This window comes from Macaca nemestrina, chromosome 6, assembly GCF_043159975.1.
Source record: "Macaca nemestrina isolate mMacNem1 chromosome 6, mMacNem.hap1, whole genome shotgun sequence".
Taxonomy (NCBI): domain Eukaryota; kingdom Metazoa; phylum Chordata; class Mammalia; order Primates; family Cercopithecidae; genus Macaca; species Macaca nemestrina.
Genome location: NC_092130.1, coordinates 6,495,759 through 6,523,005, shown reverse-complemented (window position 1 = coordinate 6,523,005; position 27,247 = coordinate 6,495,759). Strand labels below are relative to the sequence as shown.

The 27,247-nt window shown below is 38.0% G+C and overlaps 1 protein-coding gene across 4 annotated transcripts in view; it reads left to right on the top strand.

Moving 5' to 3' along the window:
• Positions 1-482: 482 nt before the first annotated feature.
• The window catches only part of LOC105480900 (cytoplasmic polyadenylation element binding protein 4), a 67,887-nt gene continuing 41,122 nt past the window's right edge, over positions 483-27,247 (top strand). For 3 of the 4 annotated variants that reach the window (XM_011740099.2, XM_011740098.2, XM_011740096.2), the window contains exons 1-2: positions 483-2,991; positions 22,574-22,655. In XM_011740099.2, coding sequence (XP_011738401.1) covers positions 1,867-2,991; positions 22,574-22,655 — 1,207 coding nt within the window. In that variant the 5' untranslated portion in view covers positions 483-1,866. The remainder of the gene's footprint in view (positions 2,992-22,573; positions 22,656-27,247) is intronic. The other variant, XM_011740097.2, reaches the window with a different exon arrangement.

Genomic DNA, 27,247 nt, shown 5'->3' with positions numbered 1-27,247 from the left:
GCTCGGGCCAGAGCACGTGATGCTTGGAGCACCACCTTTACTGTGGGCACTCTTCTCATTCATCCGCGGTTTCACGGGCCACCACTTCGATCTCCAACACCTTGACCGTATGCCTTCGTGAGCGAGGAATCCGTTCTCCTTGACACGTCCCTATTACTCCTCCTGCAAAGCCCAGTTAGGGAAGAGAAATATCAAAGAAGTCCCTTGCCCACACAAAAGATGGCGACCTGCTGCGCTCACTCTGGGTGGGGAGAGCGGGTTCCAGGCGCCCGGCCTCACTAGGCGAGGCGCAGACGGAAGAGGCGTCTCTGGAGGTAACTTTTCGACCTTCCTGGGAGTAGCTCTGAAGCGAGGGGGCGTGGTCTAGTCTGAGTTCTAACAGATGATTGGTCTTCCGGCAGGTAGGTGGGGTATGCGCGCTACCCCACCCCTCTCTCTTCGAACCGGAAGTGTCTCTGGGTCTTTCCAGCTGGTTGTCATTTCACTCGGCTCGGTCCTGAGGAGAAGGACTCAGCCGCGGCTGCGGGACCCGGGCACCGGGAGGCGGTGGCGGCGGCGGCGGCAGCAGCAGCAGCGGCGACAGCAGAGGAGGAAGAGGAGGAAGAAGGAAAGAAAAAGAAGAACCAGGAGGAGTCCTCAACAACGACAGCGGGGACTGCGGGACCAGGGTAAAGCGGCGACGGCGGCGACGGCCCAGCAACCGTGAGGAGAAACAAAAGCCTTCTAAATTATAGTTTAAAAAAAATTCTGGGAGAAAGAGAGAGAAAGCCGAGGGGGGAGGCCCTTCTCCTTTAAAATAACTACGGTAGTGGGTTTTTCCTTTTTTTCCTCTTTTTTCCCTCTCTGCGGAGAATCGAACTGAGGGAACTGAACAAACCGCCCCTGGGTCCCATGAGGGAAAAAAACCCCGGAGCCGCAGAGAGGGGAAGAGGCAGAAACCGCAGGACCTTCCAGGTCGCCCCCTCGGTCCCCGCACCCCCGGGCCGCCCGCTCCCCCTCGTCGAGTCTCGCTAACCCCTCCTGATCGCGACCCCCACAAGAGGGAGAAACGGGTGTTTCCAACCCCTTTCATGGGGGAGAGGAAGCCGCGGGGAGCCCAGGAACAGCGACCGCAGCAAGATCTGCACCCGGAGCCTCAGGAACAGCCCCAGAGGCCAAAACTGCACCCTGCGAAAGAGCAGAAAACAGGACCAGAAACAGCAGAAACCTCCCTGCGATCATCTTTCCATTAGTCAATGCTGATTTCCTCTCCCGAAACCAGGAATTCACTTCCCACCCCAGATAACCTAATATAATCTATATATATAAATATATAATATATAATGTTCTTAAATTATTCCTGATTTTTTTTAACCAAGCTGCCAAGAAAAGAACGTATTCCCCTCTTAGCCCTATTCTAATTTTTATGTGAGTGAATCTAAACTGCTGAGGAAAACCATATGTGATTGTTAAATTATATATATCTATATTTTTACTCCGCGCAAGGCTTATTCTTCTACATCCATAGATGCTTGAGAAGCTCTGTTTTTGTCATTCATGTACATTTTCCTTTGGAAAAAGAAAGCGCCTATTTTACTAACCAAAGACTTGATTTTTACCCTCTTCATTTTTATTCCCTCCTAAAAATAAGCCCAATTGGATCCATGTCAATGTTTTAAGAGATTTTTTTGAGTTGTTTTTTTCTGTCAGAGACCAGAATTCCAAATCAGAACAATTTAAGGTGATAAGCTGCGATCTTTGAGCTAGCTATAAATAAGACATTTCAAGCAGGCAAGCAAACAACTTAAATTTTGGGTAGAGGAAAAAAAGGCGTGAGGCATCACGTTGTCATTTTTTATTGTGAGATTCTGCTCCCAAAAATAATAAATGGGGGATTACGGGTTTGGAGTGCTAGTGCAAAGCAATACTGGGAATAAATCTGCTTTTCCAGTCAGATTCCATCCACATCTGCAGCCTCCACACCATCACCAAAATGCCACCCCCAGCCCTGCTGCTTTTATAAATAATAACACAGCTGCCAATGGCAGCAGTGCTGGGTCAGCGTGGCTTTTTCCTGCTCCAGCTACCCATAACATTCAGGATGAGATCTTGGGGTCAGAAAAAGCAAAAAGTCAGCAACAGGAACAGCAAGACCCTTTAGAAAAGCAGCAGCTTTCCCCCAGTCCAGGTCAGGAAGCTGGAATACTGCCTGAAACCGAGAAGGCAAAATCAGAAGAAAATCAAGGGGACAATTCCTCGGAAAATGGCAATGGGAAGGAGAAAATAAGAATCGAATCTCCAGTGTTGACAGGGTTTGACTATCAAGAAGCCACTGGGCTGGGTACTTCAACCCAACCCTTGACATCTAGTGCATCGTCTCTTACTGGTTTCAGCAACTGGTCAGCAGCGATAGCGCCTTCCTCCTCTACAATAATCAATGAAGATGCAAGTTTCTTTCACCAGGGAGGGGTCCCTGCTGCTTCGGCTAATAACGGTGCTCTGTTGTTTCAAAATTTTCCCCATCATGTCAGCCCTGGCTTTGGAGGCAGCTTCTCTCCTCAGATCGGGCCTCTCTCACAGCACCACCCACATCACCCTCATTTCCAGCATCATCACAGCCAGCATCAGCAGCAAAGGAGGTCTCCTGCCAGTCCCCATCCCCCACCCTTCACACATAGGAATGCTGCTTTTAACCAGCTGCCTCATTTGGCGAATAATCTTAACAAACCCCCGTCTCCTTGGAGCAGTTACCAGAGTCCGTCACCAACACCCTCCTCTTCCTGGAGCCCGGGCGGTGGTGGATATGGTGGCTGGGGAGGTTCCCAAGGCCGAGATCACCGCAGAGGGCTGAATGGTGGAATAACGCCCCTGAACTCCATCTCGCCTTTGAAGAAAAATTTTGCAAGCAATCATATTCAGCTCCAGAAGTATGCTCGCCCCAGCTCTGCCTTTGCACCTAAATCCTGGATGGAAGATAGCTTGAACAGGGCTGACAACATTTTTCCTTTTCCGGTAAGATTATGTTCCGTTAATAGATTAGGATGAATAAGGAAATAGCATGGTGTGATATCTGTGTAACTAGAGTTTGAAGTGCCCGTATTCACATCAGAGCTTTTCTTAGATCGAAAAGGATTCAATCACCAGACTTTATTTTAGCAGGAGTGTAATTGGAACAAAATATTCAGCTGTTTCTTTGGCAGTTTTCTAAATTGTAGCCTTAATCTTGTCATAGATAATTATGAATACCTAGTAGCTGGTGATGTAATAATTATTAACTCTAATACCTTTCTTGCCTGACATGAGAATCAGGGTCAGTTTTTTCCCTACTTATTTAGATGAGAATAAATAATATGTAGATATAAATATATTTTATTGCAGAAACTAATGAATGTTTTCTGAAGTAACTATATAACTAAACAAATTTCTTTTGACACTGTAAGGTAGTGACTCACTGACAACCAGCTATTGAATTACAGTTTTCTCTCTGGTTGGTTGCATTTTAAAACTGGAAACTCTCTGAACCTTGTAGGTCTGAACAGCCTGAATTGATGGATTTGGCAATTCCTCTTAAACCTCTTCAAATTTTGGCCTACCTTGCATGAGTAAGGACTATCTAGTGAGAGAAATTATCTAAATGTTTTCTTCATCCCCATTTATTTTTGAACACTGTGAAACTGTTCATCTCAGAGTGACTCTTTATGCCTTTCACCCATTTGCTTATTTTCCAATGTTAACATTGGTGGTATAGATAATTAAACCATTCCTAAAAATAGATCCAGGCAAAGATCATTTGTCTTTCTTGCTACCAGAATATCTTTATTCTGGCAAGAGTCATTGATGTTTTTGAATTAAGGAGCAGCAAGTTAGGCTGATATGAACAAGATAAAGGGAATTTCATAGGTGGTTGAATGTCAGATGCTCCACTAAATGTGTATACTTTGAGGATATGATTGTATGTGTTTAGGAAATTTATAAGGAGTAAGAATCTAGCATTGAATCTAGTTTTCCCAGCAACCTCACAGGGTGAATTCTGTTATTATCCCGATTTTACAGATGCAGAAATTGAGTATGAGAAATATATAATAACTTAGCCAAGGGTACACAGCTGCGGAGTACAAATTCTAAGTTAAAAAAAAAAGACAAGGATTGAAAATATGTATACATACATGTGTGCACATACACATATGCTATAGCTAGAGGGTTGCTTTAGAAATATTTCTGCAAAGGCTAAAACAGATTACAGAATCATTGCACTGTTCCCAAATATGATGTTAGCCCTAGCAGAATTATCTGTTTTAATTAATAATTGGCTGAGAGGCAGGGGAGGTTTGCTAAGAGAATCCTATATCATTCCTTCCCTGAGGATTCAGGTGCAGTGCATCTTAAAATATGTGGGTATATTTAGTTTTTGACTTTTAAAAATGATTTTTTTTTTCCTATCAAAAAGCTATTGGCATTTGCTTTAAAGAGTTTCAGTTGTTAAAACCAAAGATCAATTACTGTGCTTTAGTGGTCAGGTAAAAAGGCTGTTTAAGAAGTCCGTTTTTAAAAAGTTGTCTTTGATATTCCTTTGAACATAAATTTAAAGAAAATTTAATGCAAAGGTAAGTTTTATGAATTATTCTTATACTGCTAATTTTAAAAAATGTAAGTTAACATTCAATACATTTTAACTGGATTAAGATTTGACTCAAAATCAAAATAAGAAAAAATACACCTTTTTTTCTTATTTTGCTGCCATATGCTGGCACAGTGAATTTATGTGGCCTCACGGTTTGGTTCCCATTCTCAGCTTACTGACTTTTGATAAAGATTGCTTTAGGAAAAATGAAAAGTTCAGACAATGAATAAAATATACATGTATGCACATTAATATTTTTTTCTGTTGGGCTAATAGAGTGTGTGTTATGTGTGAAATCTTTTTGAACAGTTTCTTTGGAGATTACGTTGATTTATGAAATAATAGTTAGACTAAGATTGATACTAAATATATTGTTAGAAACTAACTCTTCCCTTAGAATTGCTGTCTTTTATATTGATTATGGGAAAAGGATGGGTCAGTGTACCTGACTTCAAATATGGTAAGATTCAAAAATAAATTGTTAATTCTGCTCCCCATCCCCACCATTTGTAGCTGTGTGTGTGTGTGTGTGTGTGTGTGTGTGAGAGAGAGAGAGAGAGAGACAGAGTGCATGCACACACGTTTGAGGAGAGAGAGCTAGCAGTGGGGTGATTTGAAAGTCACAAGAGAAATAAGTGGTTTGAAAAAAATATGACAAGAAACTCCTAATAGGGTTTTGAAAGTCTAAAGAAGTAAGTAAACTGACTACTGTGATTCTTACTTAAATGAATGCTGTTCATTTTGCTTTTTAAAAACCAATAATTCTTCTGAATTAGTTATTTTTGAGAAAAAGTATCATTTTAAGTTGGTATAAGTAACTTGGTTAAATTTGTCTTATTTAAATTTATAACTTATAGGCACATGCCTGTAAGTAATCCCAGCTGCTTGGGAGGCTGAGGCAGGAGGATTACATGAGCCCAGGAGTTTGGGACCAACCTGGGCAACATAGTGAGACCCCTGTCTCAAAAAAATAAATAATTTATAACTTAAACACTACTAATTTTAGGAAAGAAATTTTATAGATATTACCACTTCAATTTAATTACTATTAAAAAGAATTCCTTTCTTCTGCAATATTTCTCATAGGGAAAAAAAAGAATAAAAAGAATTCCTTAGGTGTGATAGAGAAATCTTGAAACTTACCACAGACATTAAAGGATAGTGCTCACATGAGTACATTATAATAATGGTATTCAATCAGAGGCCAGCACGTTATTGTTATATTAAAAGGAAATAATTTACCTGAAGTGTAACCGATAGTAGGCAATGTTTATTTTAATTTGAGATGAACCAGAATGATTTTTACATTTGTTTACTGCAGTTTGGGCATATATAATAAATTAGAATTAATAACCTTTTAAATTCATAATCCCCCCCTCCCAATAACTGATAGGGGAAGACATTTTATTTGGAGGATTTTTGTATATTAAAATGTGTTTCTAAGTTATTTTTGCTTAGCTTAAAGCTTCATTACATGAATTCAGAGGGCATCCCTCAAATCCTGATTTTGTTTGTTTTTTTGAGACAGGGTCTCGCTTTGTCACTCAGGCTAGAGTGCAGTGACATAATCACAGCTCACTGCAGCCTTGACCTCCCTGGGCTCAAGAGATCCTCCCACCTCAGCTTCCCCAGTAGCTGGGACTATAGGCACACACTACTATGTCTGGCTACTTTTTGTATTTAGAGACAGGGTTTCACCATGTTGTCCAGGCTGGTTTCAAACTCCTGAGCTCAAGCAACCCACTTGCCGTGCTGAGATTACAGGTGTGAGCCACTGTGCCTGGCCGAAATCCTGTTTTTAGACACAGCTAAAGTAATATGTATATAATAATAGCTAACATGTGGCCGGGTGTGGTAGCTCACGCCTGTAATCCCAGCACTTTGGGAGGCTGAGGTGGGCAGATCACTTGAGGTCAAGAGTTCAAGACCGGCTTGGCCAACATGGTGAAACCCTGTCTCTACTGAAAATACAAAAGTTAGCCGGGCGTCGTGGTGGTTGCCTGTAATCCCAGCTACTCCAGAGGCTGAGGCAGAATCACTTGATCCCTGGAGGCAGAGGTTGCAGTGAGCTGAGATCATGCCACTGCTCCCTAGCCCAGGGGACAGAGTGAGACTCCATCTCAAAAAAAAAAAAAAAAAAAATCTAACATGCCTCCTGTGTTCTAAATGTTTTACGTGTATTGATTCATTTAATTCGTTCAACAATCCTATGGAGCAGAAATTATTATTTTTATTCACAGACAAGATTTGGCTGTTAATCATTAGACTACAGTGCCTCTTCACATAATGATAATATGGCAGGGGGATAGTGGGTGCAGGTGGGACCGGAAGGGAGAGTACCTCCCAGATGCATGTAAGATGAGAGGAAAAATTTTACAGTGATACATGATGATCAAAGGCTGATTGTAGATAGGGTATTGAAAGGGGAAAATAATTGAGTATACTTGTTTATCAACTTTAAATGTTAAACTTAGATAATATTTAGATCAATGCTTTTGTTTTACATTTTGAGCACATGTTATATACCAGGCACTGGGCTAGGTGCTTTCAAATATGTTATTTCACTTCCTATGTAGGATTTCTCAGCCCTGTGACATGTGGTTTTATTGTTCCAATTTCAAAATGAAGGTCTATATTCATGCGACTACAGGCATGATTTGACCCTTACCGTAAGCAGAAAAAAAAAATCCTGTCTTACCAAACATATCTTAGAATTCTGACATCCAAAGCAGATAATATATTGGGGCACCTGCCAGTAATTATATTTGAATATAGCATTTCTTTGGAGGGGTGCCTAGATCTTCTGTCCTTACAGGAAAGTAAAGGAGAATTACTTAGTATATGTGCTGACATCCTCTTAACTGCAGCTCAATTATGTTGCCACTTTCATTAGCTAAGAGTCAGGTAGGAAGGAAAAAGACAAAATCTGTATGTCACAAAGACTATCCTAAAATTTGTTTGATAGGGAAACAAGTGTATAGATCCTCAGACTTATATACTGCATCTTATATTTGCAAACGGAACACCGCTGCAGTGCTTCAGTTCTGAAAGTCATGGTGGATTATTAAAATTGTCTAATGTGCAACCTCATTACATTTTCTTGTTTCTTAATACAGTATCGTTCCAAGATGGATCTTTGCATAGGAAACATTTTCTTTGACTTAGAAAGGGAGAAACCAATTTTTTCACAGTAAATTATGGGTCGGATGTTCTAGATCTAGCAGAATTGACATATTGGAAAAATCTTCCTCTTTGTAGAAGGTTGTTTAACTAGGTTAGATAGCTTTTCTGATGAAATTAAAACTAATTCCAGGGTAGAGTTTTTTTTTATTTTTTTTTATGTTCAGAGAAGCATGGCATATGATCAGCACATTGTTCCAACACCTTTCAGGAAAAACCTGTTTATTGCAAGCCTAATGAATGTGGTTGTTGCTAATTGCAACTAGAAAGATGCTACTTACTTCATGAGTTTAAGTTTTTGAAAGTCATCCTTGTTGGTGTTCATAAGAAAGAAATGGGGAACGTAGTTTTTAAATTAATATATGCCTCGGTTTGGATTTGACAGTCTCAGTTTATTTTCCTTATGACTTTTTCTCTGTTTTGCTAGGAGGAAAATAAGCTTGATAATTCACTGTCGTATTTCTTCAGTGCTGTATTGTACCTCAGTTTTTGGTTTCATCACACATAAGATAATGTGAATAATGTGTTTCTCTTTAAGGCAGAGAACCTATAATGTGAGCATTTTAACTTTTTGTGACAAAATTCATTTTATTTTATGTTTAATTGTTCAAAACTGCCTTGCAGAAATTAAAAGTACATTTTACCATGATAAATTTAGAGCAGTATATTTTTTAAAATTCGATTTTATTGTAGATTCCCATCCATTTTTTTCTCATCACATTTTATCTTATTGAAACAGAATGAGTTCCACCTTTAAGTTTTTAAAAAATACTTAGTAGATAGAAAGATAAAGGTGTTGATACTATTTTCGATCAATTTCTGAAGGTGAAAAGTGAATAATTATTGAGAAAGGCAATTTTGTGAGCCCAAAAATGTAGAGTGAAGCATAGGCTGTGGACTCAGACTTAAGTTTGACTCTGAATTTGAATATAATTATTTACTGTATGAAGCTGTTGTAAAAATAAACAAAATGCATATATAAAGCTTTAAAAATTTGTCTCTGAGCTCTAATGAGCAGTGTGACCTTGAGTAAATCTTTTAAATTCCAGAAGAAAATACAATATCAAGAAAATAATACCTGACCAGGCATGGTGGCTCACACCTGTAATCCTAGCACTTTGGGAGGCTGAGGTGGGCAGATCACTTGAGCCCAGGAATTTGAGACCAGGCCTGGGCAACATGGTCAGACCCCGTCTCTACAAAAAATACAAATACTTTTTCTAAAATATAATAATACCTAACAGTGAAAGGTAATGTGAGGCCCCTTATGTATGTGGCCATATTAGGTTGGTTAACTTTTTAAATTTAAAATATGGCTTTCTAATATTGAATAAAGTTATGAAATTAGTTACAAATATAGCTGTGTTACTGTGAAATATTTTAGTCATGCTTATCTTGCTGTATATGCTTTATTGAATAAGCTATAGATACAACCCCAGACAGATAAAATATTTAGCAGAATTGTCGATTTTCTTGAAGAGAAGTTTTCTAATTCAATATAAGCTTAAACTTTGATTAGCATTGACAGCCTGTTTCTTTCAGTATTTTGAAAGATTTTGGCTACAGTTGTTTTATTAAGAACTTTAGAACATGTGATTGCTTTTGCATACATTAGAGGAGACTACATTTTAATGGAGAATTTATGATTTTTCAGTAAGAGATATGAAAGGGTGCCATAGTTTTGAATTGAGAATAGTTTGGCTTTTATCCTGGAATCAAGAGTTTAAAAAAATATATTGTAATGTATTTAGCACACATTTATTGGAGCACCTACTATGTTATAGACTAGGCACAGGACTGTCATAAAAAATAAATTAGTAACATGGTTTGTAATGTGTTTTTGACCTGTGCTAATCTTTGAGTAAGACTGAACATGCATTTTTTTCTCATTATAAACAAATTATCAACTAGCCCAATAGTTTCATTTCATTTTAATCTATAAGTTGTTTAATCTTTAAGGCAAACTAACAGATTCAATTTTAGCTATAACAAAAAATTGTATAAATGGCATTTCCAAACACTTTTATTAATGTAGTCATTAATGTGTTTATAAATGTATGCTTATATTTGGAAATTTTAAATTTTTAGAAAATTTATGATTTTTTTGGAAAAATATTTGGAAAGTGTAATTATCAATTACAAATACACACTTGTATAAGTTACCTGTATATTTATATATAGCGTGCTTATTTACATTCTATGACAAAATGGTACTACAAAAGGCAAACTTTAACTTGGATAGCAGAATTCTGGTCCCATTACATGCCAAAGAAAAACTCCATCGGCTATCTATAGGTGCTTATTCATGTTTACAAATGGAATTATTCAAGTTCAAAGCTCTAAGCTGTACAAGCACATTTTATATTGTAGGTATTTTGGTTGGGCAATTTCTATTTGCTGAAGATTTATCAGATATATTCCAATCATTTTTTAGTAGACCAAAGCTAAGTTATAATTAGTTTCTCAGTATTATATATTTTAAGTCTATATTTATTTAAAAATACCGTGTAACAATTTAAATAATAATTCTTCCAGGTATTCTTGAGGAATGCATCTAGTCAATAGGATCATGGTACTAGTCAGTAAAATAGTTGCCGCCATTTTATTGTCTATGAGACCTTAAAAAAATAAAACTCAATATAAGAACGTGACTCAGAATGTTCATATACTCTGAAAAAATGTTATTAGAAAAATATCTTAGTTAATGGAAGTCAGATCTGGGTTCCAGGTATGGCTCGGCCACTCATTAGCTATGTGACCTAGGCAAGCTACACCACCTTCCGGGTCCTTTATTTTCTCATTTCTTTTGTCTGGTATTTTTGAGGATAAAATGAGATATGTCTAATGTTTGACTTCTAGAAGATTCTATTGTTTTAAGAAAGCAAGTCGTCAAACAGAAATATTAAGTCACAGTTTTATTCAAAGTATAGCACAATTTCTTAAAATCTGAAAACCCATGTATAACTGGTGTGTGATAATTTGAACTTAATTTTTTTTTTTGAGACAAGGTCTCATTCTGTCACTCAGACTGGAGTACAGTAGCGCGATCTTGGTTCACTGCAACCACCACCTCCCAGGTTCAAGCAATTCTCGTTCCTCAGCCTCTCCAGTAGCTGGAACTACAGGCATGTGCCACCAGGCCCATCTAATTTTTGTACTTTTTAGTTCACCATGTTGGCCAGGCTGGTCTCGAACTCTTGACCTCAGGTGATTCACTCGCTTTGGCCTCTGGAAGTGCTGGGATTATAGGCGTGAGCCACTGCACCTGGCCTGAACTTAATTTTAAAAAAATAAAATACAATTCCTAAAGTCACTATACTTAAATAATAGTGGGACTGAGGCAAGATGACACACTGATTTTCTTGAACACTGCTGAAAGTGACCAACTGGTGATATCTTTTTTTCTCTGTTGGTAAAGCACCCCCTGACCCATGTCTTCTTAAATTTTTATTATGGAAAAATTTAAACATATTCCATGGTAGATAGAATAGTCTGGTGAACTCCCATGTACATGTCACCTGGCTTCAACAATTACCAGCTCCTGGACAGCCCTGTTTCATCTATACCCTTAACCTTCTCTCTCCCCTTTTGTATTATTTTGAAGCAGTTGCCTCATACATTATTTCATCTGTAAATGATTTAGTATGTGTCTGTAGGAGGAGTCTTTAAAAGAAAACATTAACGATTTTTTCAAGTCGTTTTTTTAAAGAAGGGTAGTGAGAAAATGAAGCAAGGCCCACGTTTCTGTTGTACCTGCTCAGCCTGTTTCACTGCTCAACCTGCTGCCAACAGTGGTGGACCACTATTGGCTTCATCTCCTCCTTCTGTAACATAGAAAAATAGGAGATCCAGGTAAAGCACCCAAATACCACCTGGTGATTCGAAATTTGGGAGGAGAGTATACCATTTTCCTCCCTTCATCTTACCCTTTCTCTAGGTTCACACTTCTGTGGACTTGTGGGTAAGACCTCTGAAAGGAAAGATGAGAGAGATAACAGGACAGGACTGAGCTTTTATGGTTGTTGTCTTTTTTGTTTTTCTGTTTTTTAAGAGGAATGTAGAGGTTTGGGGTCCTTTGCAGACTTTTAGACTGAGTCAACTTTTTAAATTTCTTGTTTGCTTTCAGTGCACAAATGTTTGATGCTTTTGAAGGGCCATGGGCTGAGGATACTTAACTATGGCAAACGTGATCCTTCTGCTCCTGAAGTGTACTGGCCGGTGACCTCCTCTTTGTGCCTGAGTGTTGGGGAGTGCCTTCTGCCCAGGAGATTCTGGAGAACTATGGATGGGGGTCGGGGGGGTGGGTTGTGAGAGTCTGGAAATGTGGAGGCTGGGCACAGGATGCTTTTTGAGATCACTGTCAAGGCTCACAAAAGAGAAGAGATGCCGAGGGTTACAAGACATAAGCTTCAGTTTAGGAATACAGATTGTGCATTGGCCAGGCGTGGCTCACACCTGTCATCCCAGCACTTCAAGAGGCCAAGGTGGGCGGATCACCTGAGGTCGGGAGTTAAGAGACCAACCTGACCAAAATGGAGAAACCCCGTCTCTACTAAAAATACAAAATTAGCCTGGTGTGGTGGCGGGCGCCTGTAGTTTCAGCTACTCGGGAGACTGAGGCAGAAGAATCACTTGAACCCAGGAGACAGAGGTTGCGGTGAGCCGAGATTGCGCCACTGCACTCCAGCCTTGACAGCAACAGCAAAACTCTGTCTCAAAAAAAAAAAAAAAAAAAAAGGTTGTGCATTAGGGTGGACTCTTCTGCCTGCTGACTCTGTACCTTGCTCAGGCCTAGCAGACATGGAGAAGAGGAACTCTGACAGCCAGCTGAGGTCAAATGACTTCATTCCTCAAGACTGAGTGTTAATATTGTTTACCTGCTTGCCTGCTTTCCTTGAACTAATGACTTCTTGCCCTGAATAGCTTATTAGAGAGAAGAAGTCTTATACTGATAGTTTTGGGGTCATAGGTTTGAACTTATTTTGATTATCTCTATGAAAAGAGGTTATAGGAAATAGCACAGAATGGCTGACTTATTCGGATATAACTGATATCTAATTTAAAATGTGAGTTTCCTGCTTTTTTCATTGCACCATAGAGAGAAGGGGCAGAGAAATGTTTATTGAATGAGTTCACCAGCTGCCATGCCTTGTGCTCCTGCTGCCCTTATACCTTATCTCATTGGCTTTTCACCACAGTTTTATAAGGGAGGTGCTGTTATCCTCATTTTGCTGATGAAATTAAGGTTCAATGATGTTGCAGCATCAAGATCACTTGCTTAGTATGTTTGATACTTAGTATCACAAGTATCAAAGCTTGTGATAGATTTTAATTATTTCTCTCTGCTAGGCAAGATTAGTATGAACAAATTGTCAAGAAGAAGAAAAGGTCTGTTGATTCAGGAACTGACTAATCAAGCCTACAATGGTCATTTGGTTTTTTAATACAAATAAGTGATGACAAGAAATGTTTATCATTTTAAGGATTTATAATGCTCAAAATGAATGTGATTTATTTAGTGAAGGTGCAAAAAATAAAAAATGTTCTCAGAGGCTTTCTGTAGAGAGCTTATTTGTCAATTCACATGGCAACCAAATGGAGCTGTTGATCCAAGGTAATATACTGAAGACATTCGTTCATTTAGTTATAGGTTATAATTCTATTAGGGAACATGTGGTAACCTAAGATCTGTTAGACTCTACCTTCATTACAGGAGTCATAATGAAAAAGTACTGATTGAAGAGGGAACTTGCTAAGAAATATGAGATGCTGTTAAATGTGGTCCCTGCTGCTTCAGATAATTACTGCTTTAACTTTAATCTCTGATGCTCGTTGTCTTCATTCAGGCCACGTATATATAGTGAAGGATTTCATACCTTGCAGGTAACAATAGAGCAAAAATTCTAGGCCCAAACAAAACTTCACTTAAACCACTTTTCCTGAGCATCTGCTCTGAAGTCAGACTCTACCACTTACTGTGTGACTTTGTAGGGCAATTAGTTAACTTCTCCTAGCTTCATTTCCTACAATGGGGATAATAAATGACAGTACTGACTTCACGTGATGGTTGTGAGGAACGAATATATGTAAATGTTATGTAATTCATGTAAGATGCACAACACAGAGCTAGGAGGAACATATTAGCCGCTTTCTATATTGGTGATGATGGCTTTATGGCATGCTACAAGCTGTGGATATGAAAATGAGCGAAGCTCATGGTGCGTGGTGATAGCGATAAGCTCTGTATAACAGAGCTTATCACTGTCTTGTGGGATGTCAGAATGCTAGGGAGACATAAGGGAAAAGGGATTTGCTGCCTGCGTAGGGATGTGAGGGTCATTTGGAAGTGGAAACTTGAAACCTGACTGGATCGTCCACTCTTGATAATCTGTGAATTTACATATTATTTAATTCAAGAGGAATATTTACATTTTGGCAAACCTTGAACTGAAACTTCCATAGTTACCTTTGATTAATTATGGGCTCTACTGGCATCTCAAAATTTCTATTTATTTTGGCAGCTGACACACTGGCGTACACTTTCCTTTCAAACCAAAATATTTTCCCTCCCTTCTTTACCAGGGAAAGTTTAAGCCAGAAAGAGAAACTTCCATAGCCTGGTACAGATATATAGCAGTCTGAGAAGTGATGATCACAGTAATAGATGTTTTTATAGAAATAGAATGAGTCAAGGGATAGCTGAATTTTGGCTTCGGTTCTTAATAATGTGGTTACATTCAGTTAATTACATTTTGTGTTTTAGACTCAGTCTGGTAATGCCAAAACATACTAGCTCAAGTATAAAAAGAAGCAATAATAGGGTGGTGGTGGTGGGTAGCATGGGTTATATTTAGATGAGAACATTTAAGCTCAGTACAGTTATTGCCTCTGAGCACATAACCTAACTGTGAACATCCCAGTATCCAAGAGAAAAATGTAACATGATGGGTGATGTAAATCTCATTCTCTAATGAAAATAAGCATACTTTTAAACAAGAGTGAAATAGTTTTGAGAGAAATTTGCCTCGCAGGTTTCTAATCATGGGGCATTGACAGACAATGAATTTTTCTGTTGCTGACAAATTTTACAAGAAAATTCATAGATGTTTAACAAATGGCAGTTACTAATATTTTTTGCTTATTAAAATCTGAGATCACGCTGTTAAGCCATAGTTCTATAAAAGCAAGTCAAAAGGGACCAGTATATACTATGTATTTTCTGATGATGTGACTTGATAAATAGTTTGAATCTGAAGGAATGAGTAATTAGCATGTCCTTTGTTTAGACTGTTTATCTTGGCTTATAGGGCATTTGACCAGTTGTGAGAGAGAGAAGACCTGTCAGTAGTAAATACCTGAAGGGCAGGTATTCCATGTCGCTGAATGAAAAATAAAAAGGCTATATTCTTAAGATATGGGGTATATGAATGCCAGCTACCCCATTATTGTGAAAATTCAAGCACCAAATTTGTATTTTGTTTGTTCTTAATGGTGAGCCACTCACCTCTTGATGCTTTTTCTCAAGGAATTTTGTTTTGGTGAAATTGAACTTTATTTTAATCTTTCCAAAGGTATGGACCTCAGAACTTGAAAGACAGAGCTGTTTCAGGTTTTGAGAGCAAAGCCCTTCTCTTCATAAGGAAATCTTAAAATAGTTCCTGTAGAATATTTAAACTGGACTACATCATAGCTGGCCAACTAGGATACAAGCTATAGAGCACACCCCTAAGGATCTAATGAAGTTAACCTGTTGAATGGATTTGCTTAACTCAGTGGTTCTCAAAGAGTAATCCCTGGTGTCATTTGGAAACTTGTCAGAAATGCGAAACCTTGAACCCGACCCATGCTGAATGAGACTGTGGGGATGGACCCAGTCATCTGTATTTTAACAAGACCTCCAGGTGATTCTGACGTACTCTCAAGTATGAGAAATGCTGGCTTAGATCAACCATCTGGATGTTAAAAAAAAAAAAAAAAAAAAAAGGCCACAAATGATTATTTGGGTCTGTGGTATAATTACAATGTAGTTGTTTTTCCTGATAGGACAGACCAGCAGGTTCACGTGCTGCTTGTGGCAGCTTCTGGAATGTGATGAAAAGCGTTGTCATTAGTTATGTACTGATGTGGGTCTTCCCATTTTGCCCTGGCGGGCAGTATCATTCAGGTGTATACTAAAAACAAGGGTCCTCTCTGAAACGTTCATTTTGTTTTGTCAGAAGTTTATTTTTATCAACTTTGATTTTCATAGTGGTATCATAAGGCTTTTCCTTTAGAAATTGTCCTGTGAAGTAGGGATGACAGAAACTGAAACTAACCAGTTACTGACATTCAACTCAGTATATTAAATATAATAATTAAGACTACAAAATAAGATAAGGTTTAAGCATTGTGATAAAGTTTGCTTTGCTTAGCTTTGAAAATCATTGGTGATCTTATATTTTCCTTCATGATTACTAAGCTCACATGTTCTAGAGTCAGAAGGCCTGGGTGCACATTCTGCCTCCACTTACCTGACATTGATGGAATTATTTAATTACTCGAAGCTTCAGTTTCTTCATCTGTGAAGTGGGATAATAACTGAACATACCTAATTGTATCAGGGTTTTGTGAGGAATAAATGAGCTTATGAATGTAACCCATAATGTCAGCTGCTGATAGCAATCCTATTATTACTGTTACTACCACCAGTACTACTGTGGTTAATAGATAACCCAGAGATGCATTTATGATAGATTTCTAATTTGTGTGCCACTCTGTCATCTCAGTGGGGAGAAGGAAGATAAGGTTTCTCTTTCTCTTCTTATGGTTTTAGTACCTCTGATATATATCATTTGTATAGGTAAAATATAAAAGGTAACATTTGTATAAGTAAAATATAAGTAACATTTGAGTGCCTACTGTTTGCCAGGCACTAGCCAGCATGTTCATACCCTCAGAATCCTTAGAGTGCCTCCTTTATTCAAATGTATGTCTTAATTAGTGTGGTTCTTTGACTGCCATGATCATTACCCTACCCAAGGAAGGATCACTTGGTTTATAGTAAGACTTGGGTTTGAATCCTGACTATGCCACTAAACTATGCAGTAACGAATCTGTGTAGTAAATTGTGTGAGTTTTCTTTAGTCTCAGTTTTTATTATTGAAATAGGAATAATAGGCTGGGTGCAGTAGCTCATGCCTGTCGTGCCAGCTACTTGGGAGGCTGAGGCCAGAGGATCACTGGAGCCCAGGAGTTTGATGCTGTGGTGAGCTGTGATTGTGCCACTGCACTCCAGCTTGGGCGACAGAGTGAGACCCTGTCTCAAAAAAAAAAAAAAGGAATAATAATAATAATGTAACTTAGGAGGTTTGAGGATTAATTAAGACAGTATTAATAAAGTGCTTAGTAGATGCTCAATAAAAGGTGGATCTGCTTTTCTAATTTCTCCCTTTAGGGTGCCAGGAGAAACTGGCAGTGGGGTTGAAGCAAACTTAGTTGTCAGTATCTTTTGTTTTATAAGAGATTCTTTAATCATCTATCTGAAACCACACTTAACTTTCCCCAGCGAATTTTTTAAGTAGATTTTTTTTTTTTTTGAGAGCAGCTTATTTTATGTTTTGTGTAGCGTAATTAAAATGCCATGATTGTCCTTTTTTTTTTTCTCTCTTTTTTTTTTTGAGACAGAGTCTTGCTCTGTCACCAGGCTGGAGTGCAACGGTGTGATCTCAGCTCACTACAACCTCCGCCTCCCAGGTTCAAATGATTCTCCTGCCTCAGCCTCCCAAGTAGCTGGGATTACAGGTGCCTGCCACCAAGCCCAGCTAATTTTTGTATTTTTTCACCATGTTAGGCAGGCTGGTCTCGAACTCCAGACCTCATGATCTGCCCGCCTCGGCCTCCCAAAGTGCTGGGATTACAGGTGTGAGCCACCGCACCTGGCCATGATTGTCCTTTTAAGACTCTAAGTGATCATTTTCTTGCTAATTGATCACTGACCCTTGCCTTTTTGTGGACAAAAGTGATGGACTTTGATTAATAAATTCTCATCCTTATTTTTGGTTCCTGCCATAATTGTCATAATTTAAACTGTAAATCTTGAAAGAGCAAGATATGTTAGGATATCAAAAAGCTAGAATACAAATGTATTTTGGAATTAGGACAGGGACATTAGAGATCCAATCAAACCACTCCTTTTATGGACCAGGAAAGAGGTCTGAAGGACGAAAGTGCCCAAGCTCATATAATACGACAGGCAGAGTTGAAGCTTCCTAGTGTGTAATGCCCATTCCATTCATTTATGCTAATGTTCATGTTTTGGTCATTAGCTCAAGTTCAATCAAGAAGAGCATCACCTAACAAGGTTTCTATTTTACAGTTAGTTTAATCTTTGGAATCTTTGGGAAATGGAGCCTAGAAAATAGGTCAGTGGTTATATTTGATCCAATTAACAGTTTAAAAAGGCAAAATCGAAGAATGAAATATGGAAATCAAAGCACTCTTACACTTTTGATTTGACTCTTTAATTGTTGCCTAGGAAAACCAGCATTGTTTGTACTGTTCTTATACTTTGGGTTTATTTATCTGTGTCCCCCTTACCTATTTCCTAATGGTACAGACACATTTTAGGATTTTTTAAATTAGATGTTAAAAATGGACAGAAAAGATCAGTGAGGGAGTAAATCAAGAATGACAACCTTAAAACCTGCTCTGAGAACAGAATGCTTACTTGACAAAATATGTGGCTTTTGCACTCTTTGAATTACCAAAGCATCATAAACAAAATGTTTATAGTAGCTATACTTGCTAATAAGTTTGGGTCGTGGGGAAGAATACATATTAGACTAGATTTGGCAAGAATGAAGTACTTGTGCCGTTGGACCTTCTACCTTGTAGCAGTCTGTGGAGGCAGTTTCCTTCTGAGTCCCTGTGGAGTCTGAGAATCCTTCTCAAAACACCTTGCATCTAATAGTCAGTACCAATTGAACAAACTTTATGTATTTGTTTTTACTTGTCGTCCCTGTATTGTAACAAATTATAGGAAAAAATTAGTATCATTACTAAAAGTTAGTGTAAAAAGGGTGAATAAATTTTTTTTTCATTTCATAAAACATTACTGAAAATTTAAAATTTAATTTAGGATTTTAGTTTTAATGTACTTTACCAGTTAGAGGTCAGCAAAAATCTTTGTTTCCCGCAATATGCTTGGGGTGCCCATGGGGCAGGCTAGTGGGAGGAAGGTGTGGAATCGTTTACTAAATTCCATTCATAATACCACGTTTAAAAACCTGTAGGTTGCCAGGTGCAGTGGCTTACACCTGCAATCCCAGCACTTTGGCCAAGGTAGGCGGATCACGAGGTGAAGAGATCAAGACCATGCTGGCCAACATAGTGAAACCCCATCTCTACTAAAAAATATAGAAATTACCTGAACATGGTGGCACACACCTTTAGTCCCAGCTACTCAGGAGGCTGAGGCAGGAGTATCGCTTGAACCCGAGAGACGGAGGTTGCAGTGAGCGAGATCATGTCACTGCACTCAAGCCTGGCGACAGAGCGAGACTCTGTCTCAAAAAAAAAAAAAAAAAAACAAACCTATAGGTAAAAAAACAAAAACAAAAACTTACAGGTAAAATGGAGGCTTCTTGACTTACTGGAAATAGTTCTTATAAAGCAAACCAAACAAAAATAGTCTGTGTTATATTTTTTATCAATTGCTTCTTTTCAGTGCTCTTGTCATTCAGTGATTGACAAAATGCATGTTTCAGAACTTCATAAGGTTGCTTACTCTGTTAGTTGCATGAAAAACAACACTAAACTTAATTCCTCCCCTCCCCCAAAAGAAAACAGACAGCTCTTTAGAGGGAAAGGAGGAAATATAAAGACAAATCTTAAGGAAGTAGCAGAGAATAAAGATTTTAAATGTTTAGAAATTACATGAAGGAATACATCCATTCATTGATTTAGCAAACATTTGCGTGCTTTCTACCTGCCAAGACCTATGTGAGGCAGAGTGATACAGAAATACAGGACAGTGCTTCTTAACCTGTTTTACAGCATGACACACATAGAAAATGATAATTTTTAAACAGAGATCATCTGCCAGGAAGCTCCTGCCACCTCAGGATCTTTTGGGTAGTCTCGTGGGCTTAGGACATGACTGACTTGGCACACCATCACCCCGCTGTGGTAGGCACACTGGAAATATTTGATGTGAGACATAGTTCCTGTTCTTGGGAAGCTCACAGTCAGTGAACGGACACCAGGAATTAGTGCCTCCAAGACCGGTTTGTATTGGAGATGGAAATGGATGGTCCTTTTAAAGGTGTGGTTCATTGCTGAAAGATAACATATCCAGCAACTACAGAATGAGATAGTGTAATTTTATATTAACTTCTAAACCTCAAATTATGCCTCAAGTCTACTTGGCTTCTGAAAGAATATGCAGGTTTTGATTTAATTTAGTGCTTGAGATGAGGAAGTGTAAACACAGAACAGCTTCTCTCTTTTGGGAATACTAACCCTTAGTCTGATCCTGGCCATGTGTACTCCTGCCTCTCGTTAGATAGATCTTTTTCAGGAGATGAGGATAATGAGGAAAGAATCTGGTGGAAGAGGTGAGGCAAAGATGTTCTGGAGGGAGTCATACCAGTTTAGAGCAGTATAGGATGGTAAGGCACCTGTTCACTCTTCCCCATCCTCATCCTCACCCTAACCTTCCAACCCCTGGGGGAGAACTTGAAATACTGTCTCTTACCTGTAATATTGGATTCTACCTAAATATACTGTCCTTGGACTCCTCAAGTTGCAGTTGTATTATAAAACCACTCAGTGCACATTACTGAATATCTGCATGATGAGATGGGATCAGGAGGATTGGTCCCTATTTCAGGGAAGCAGAATAATCCTGTGGGTAAGATGTGTTATAAAAGCACAGAGGAGAAATGTTAGGTCCATCCAAAAAGAATAAAAATGCTCTCAAGTGGAGGACATCCTCTGTCAGCTTAGAGGTTCTAGAAGTTAGCTAGGAAAGTAGAAAAATGAAGGGGATACAATTAGGAGGTGATTTTTTTTAAAGAAAAGTCAAAGCTTTGAATTTAAATAGTAATGTAAAAGGAAACATAATTGAATAGAAGCTTTTAGAAATCTCCTTGCAGATTCCTTTGGGATCCCCTTTTTCTTTAATATTCTTGCAGCGGCCTTTGTGTGTTTATGTACAGTATCCTTAAGGTGGGTCAGAACATGTATTATTGCTTCGTCTCAGTTTAATTTTAAAATGTTTTCATCTCCTACTTCTAATTTATCAAGCTAAACCTTAATTTTAGTTGTCTCTAGTACTCTTCATCCTGAGGAATGTCAGAGCACTTGGGATGTTGTATATTTTAGGATTCCATTCCCACTCTCGAAATGCACTTGGTTAAGCCAGGGGTTTAGGTCAGCAATGTACCCCACACTCTTCCTTCCTTTTAATTTTAATGGCAACAAAATCAAGCCTAATTTTGCAAGTTGAGAGTAAATAAGAATTGAGATTTTGTTTTGTTTTGTTTTGCTTTCTCATCTAGGTTCTAACTCTTATTCTAACTCTGATCCTTTTATCCTTTATTTACCAAAAGTAATGACTGGGTTGTTTGGGGACCTAATAACATGTTGCATTAGGGGCAGGGAGGGACAGAACATGCTTCAGCAGTTCTCTATTGCTATTCTCATCCTTCTCCTTAGAGAAAGCCTCGTGACAGTAATGAGAGCAGCTTCTGTGCTTCATTATTCCAGATTTATTTTTATGTTGGGGGAAGGGAGAGTCTACCAAAAATTTTTTTTACATGTTTTTTGGAAGGAAGGAGGTTTTTTTTGAACTTTCTATATACATTATTAGTTTTAAAAACAAATCTTCAGAGAAGGCAAATCATTAATAGTCAAGAACAACTTTGATAATACATAGAGATGGATAAATCAATATTTTTATTTTCATAAAATAAGTATATAATTTATCTTGGCTGGATCCAGTGGCTCATGCCTGTAATCCTAGCACTTTGGGAGGCTGAGGCAGGTGGATCCCTTGAGGTCAGGAGTTCAAGACCAGCCTGGACAACATGATGAAACCCCATTTCTACTAAAAATACAAAAAATTAGCTGGGCATGATGGCGGGTGCCGGTAATCCCAGCTGCTCTGGAGGCTGAGGCACAAGAATCACTTGAACCTGGGAGGCAGAGGTTGTAGTGAGCTGAGATTACACCACAATACTCCAGCCCAGAACAGCGTGAAACTCTGTCTCAAAAAAAAAAAAAAAAAAAAAAAAAGATTTCTCTCATTTGTTTTTGTATACTTTACCATTTAGTAGTCTTACAATCATTTGATGACTGTTTTTAAACCTTGCCTTATAAGAAAATATAGCTATTTTGAACGGCACATATAGGTACCAGTCTAGCAGATAACTAATGGGACAAGTTTGGAAAGCTTTGCCACGTTTTTGCAATCTTAAGTGATGGGAAAGAATAATGATTTTTTTTTCTTTTTACATTTATGTAGTGTTCTTAACTAATACAGAAAATAGTTTTAATGGTTTTGGCTTTCTGAATAGACGTGATGCTTTTGTTGAAATTATTATTAGAAATCAAATCACTCTTTGCTGAGCCCTGTGCATGCACTTTTGTGGTTTTTGATGTTTGGTGTTAATAATAACATTTAGTAATAATGTGCCTTATATAGAGAGTAAAATTGCTACTTTGTGATCTGTGTCCCATCTAATGAAACTTACTGTCCTGTTTTATATTTAAATGCTATTTTAAAAAGTGGTTTGTGGCTGTTTGTGTCTACAGGATCGCCCCAGGACATTCGACATGCACTCACTGGAGAGTTCACTCATTGACATAATGAGAGCTGAAAATGATACCATTAAAGGTAAGTTTAGAAATATACCCAATTGATTTTAGACAATAGCTTTAAATGTGTATTAACTATTTAATCTGATACACAGTATGGCAAATATTATGGAGTCACTTTGTATGCAGTAAGTTCTATCAATTTTACACATATACCTCTTTTTGTTAAAATATCCAACATATTTGATGAACCTCTACAGTGGAGCCATCGTGATACCAGTTAAGAGTACTACATTCATACTAATTGCCAAGAATGGGCAATTAGCTCAAAGATACCAACCACATCCCTTATTATTATTATTTTTTTAATATCTCAGGCAATAACTTCTCAGTGCCTCGATTGTTTATGTCTACCTACTTATGACAGTGATTATATCCCAGGAAGAGTTCACATGTTGGTAGAATTTTTGCCTAGTTTCATATTTTAAAAAATAACCAATAGTTTCAAAGTTAAAATGAAGTTTCGTAGTTCTCAGAATTTTTTTCTATGTATTATGTTAAAAAAAAGTACTATTTCTACATGGATTCTGGTCTCATGTTACTGACAAGTTGTGTTACCTTGAATAAGACATTCTATTTGACTAGGCCTCAATTTCTTCATCTTTGTAAAGACATAGAGTTACCTCGGGTACTTTAAAAATAAAATGTAGATGTCTGGACCCCATTCCATACATGGGGTGCGGGCTTAGCATGGTATTTTTTTAATATCTTAGGTGATGCTAACGTCTAGCCAGGAATGAAAATTACAAGACTAGATATTTCCTAAGGGCCTTTCCTCTGACGTTGGGAAAAGTATCTCACAAAACATTTTTCTGGATAAAAATATCAGTTTATTAGAAAGCAGGTGTTTTTTTTTGTTTTGTTTTTTTTAGAAACTGAGAATGTTTGGTTTATTTGGTCATCCCACTTAAGTTGTTGGCTGATTCATTCATTCAGTGATTCAATGTTTATGACACTGCTTTGTGCCAGACATAGAACTTTGCACTGAGGTCAAAGGTGACAAGGCAGCCTGTTGTTTCAACTGGTGACCCGCTTAGCCTAGTTTCCCTTTGAGTTTGGCTTATCATGTTACTGATGCAGAAAAACATTTTATGTATTTTTCAGTAGACCAATGGTGACAATTTTTTTTAATGAGGAAAGCTTTTAGGTGTCTGGAGAGAGGGAAAATAAAATAATGTGTAAAAAGTAGGCATCTATCTGATGTGATACCTTTGAAATAAGAATTATTTGGAAGGTCTTTACTGAATTTCTCATGGAATTCTGGTGGATGACTCTAGTGCAGATGCATGCTAAATAGCTGTGGAGAGATGATCTCTCACTCAGAATTGGCTTTATTTTTGCTACTTTTTAGCACTCTGACTTTGGCTAGTCTTCAGCCTCTTGGACCCTTTGTTTTCTCTTCAGAAAAACGGAGAGTCTAAGGTGCTATTTCTAGCACCAGAAAAATTGTACACTCTTAAAAAATAGCTAAAGGAAAAATATGAATAAGGTCTGTGGGTTGTACCAATGTCAATTTCCTGGTTTTGTATTATAGTTATGTAAAATGTTACCTTTTGAGAACACTGGATAAAGGGTACATGAGGCTTTCTCTGTACTACTTTTCCAACTTGCTGTGAATCTATAGCACTTTGGGAGGGAAAGGAGGGAGAATCACTTGAGCCCAGGAGTTCGAGACCAGCCTGGGCAACGTGACAGGACCCTGTCTCTATATAATAAAGTAATTTGAAAAAGGAGAAAACATGGTGAGACCCTGTCTTTATATAATAAAGTAATTTTTTTTTTTTTTTAAAGTTAAGGTCTGGTGTGGTCGCTCACACTTGTAATCCCAGCACTTTGGGAGGCCAAGGTGGAGGGTGGCTGGAGCCCAGGAGTTCAAGACCAGCCTGGGCAAGATGGTGAGACCTGGTCGCTACAAACATTAAAAAAATAAAAATAAAAAATTAGCCAGTTGTGGCAACCCACATCTATGTTCCCAGTTACATGGGATGCTGAGGCAGGAGGATCACTTGGGCCGGGAAGGTTGAGGCTGCAGTGAGCTGTGTTCCTGCTCTTCAAGACCCTGTCTCAAAAAAAAAAAAATATGGAAAAAGTGGTTAAAGAACATTTGTATATTCTTAATGTGTTTAATTCTTTCAGCAAATTTTAAAAGAGCTTCCCATACACTAGGTACTACAGATAATAAGTAATTAGAAATCATTTTCTAAGTGCCTATGTTTTTTATCACAGAAAACATAGGCTACAAACAGCAGTGATAGAAACAACTTGTTATGTGACATTTTAAGAAGCAAGCCTCTAACTAATACTTAGGTTAGATAAAAGAGTTGGCACACATTATTATTATTATTATTTTATTTTATTTTATTTTTTGAGACAGAGTCTTGGTCTGTTGCGCAGGCTGGAGTGCAGTGGCGCGATGTCAGCTCACTGCAACCTCTGCCTCCTGGGTTTAAGCAATTCTCCTGTCTCAGCCTCCTGAGTAGCTGGGACTACAGGCGCCTGCCACCACGCCTGGCTAATTTTTGTATTTTTAGTAGAGATGGAGTTTCACCTTGTTGGTTGGGCTGGTCTTGAACTCCTAACTTCAGGTGATCCACCCGCCTTGGCCTCTCAAAGTGCTGGGATTACAGGTGTGAGCCACTGTGCCCGGCCAGCACACGGTATTCTGATACGATTGACAATAGAATTTCCTTGGCCATCAGTTTTAGCCAGGACATCTCTATCAGATTTTTTTCTTCTAGTTTGCTCAACGGGTAATTGTTTAAAGTTCTGCCTTTATTCTATATTCTCTTTTTAAGTTCTCCTTACCAATTTTTACTAAGTTAAGTTTCTTTAAGCTGATATTATAGGGATAATCAAAAGTTAGGTCTGATGACAGAATAAATTAAGTCTGATTGATCTAATCTGGGAACATACAGATTTTGTAAAATAGTGATTTATAGACTGCAGCATGACGGAATAGAAAGACAGTGGGTTTTGGAATCAGATCTGGTTAAACTGCCACTCTGTCACTACAGTCTCTGGTGGCTGTGAGGATGACATGATATGATGCAGCTACAGATTTCAGCATATTGCCTAGTTCATAGAAGACACTAAAGAAATTACATGTATTATTACTAAACATCTAAGTCCGCTTTCATGCTCATCAAAAAAGCCAGCTTCAGTTTAAGTTTAGGTGCCAGTCTGACTTGAGTATATTACAGGAACCTTGTGTGTTTTTTCCTACAAAGAGCAGTGAAGAATTCACAGATGAGTGCATGGACCTAAAATGCCAGATTATAGTTATGCTTGTTTTCTTTTTCAAACAAGATCACGACCTTTGTATCACCATAGCCTATCACTGCCAAGACATTGTTTTTGCTCAGGGCAGCATTTCATTTCTTGTCGAACTACCTTCTGATTTAGATAGCTATTTTAGGAATACTATGCTTGATTTTAACAGTGGTTCATTCTATTGTGAAATTTTGTTTAAAGGTAATAAAAATAAAATTTGAATAACAAAATTATCATTTTGAAATAGGTGTCTAACACCTACCAATTCATTTTGAAAATAAATAAAATACTTTTCCAGTGGTCTGCTTCCTTAGAAACAGAAAATAGAAAATTGACATTAGCCAGGTGTGGTAGCGTATACCAGTAACCCTAGCACTTTGGGAGGCTGAGGTAGGTGGATCACCTGAGATTAGGAGTTCGAGACCAGCCTGGCCAATATGGCAAAACCCCATCTCTACTAAAAATAGAAAAATTATCCGGGTGTAGTGGTGTGCACTTGTAGTCCCAGCTACTCCAGAGGCTGAGGCAGGAGAATTGCTTGAATCTGGCAGGCAGAGGTTGCAATGAGTCGAGATCGGGCCACTGCACTCCAACCTGGGTGACAGAAGAGAGAGACTCTGTCACCGCCCCCCCAAAAGAAAAGAAAAGAAAATTCGTATTAATTCTGAGATTAGTAAAGAACAATATACCTCTCAGAAAAAAAAAAAAAAAGATTTGATTGTTTTAAAGACTTCACAATTCAAAGACAACTTTAATAATCTTAAAAATAATTTCATAAATTATGAATGACCTCATTTGTTTTTCTCTTTCATTTCTAGTTCCTCGTAGGTATGCAGTTTGTGTGTGTATGTTTAAATAACAACGCCTAAAATTGCTACGGGAACTACAAGTTGAATCTATTGGTGTGGCTATTATTAACTTAAATTTTCAAAAGAGCTAGAAAATTTAATTTGTATTTTTCATTTGGGAACAAAAAATCTCCCTTGCTGTAATGGAGTTAAAAAATTTTATTTTTACTATCAACAAAATGCTTAACAGGCCTAGGAACCTTCAAGTACAGCTTTTGAATTTCTTTATGAATGTGTTATTGATTCCAACTGCTTTGTTGGAAAACTTACGTTTTTTTAAACAAATGTTCAAAGGAGTACCTAGCTTTCATAATTCAATTAGGTTTTCTTATAATTTATTTTTAATTGCTTTTCTAAGAATTTTGAGGCTACTACGATTTTTTCTATGTACAGGGATTTAGCTCTTTGTGCTGGGGGAAACGGTTCTCCTCATTCCTTATCTCCCTGTCCTTTCTCTGGTCAGCTGGCAAGTCTGGATGTTATTTTTATCCAC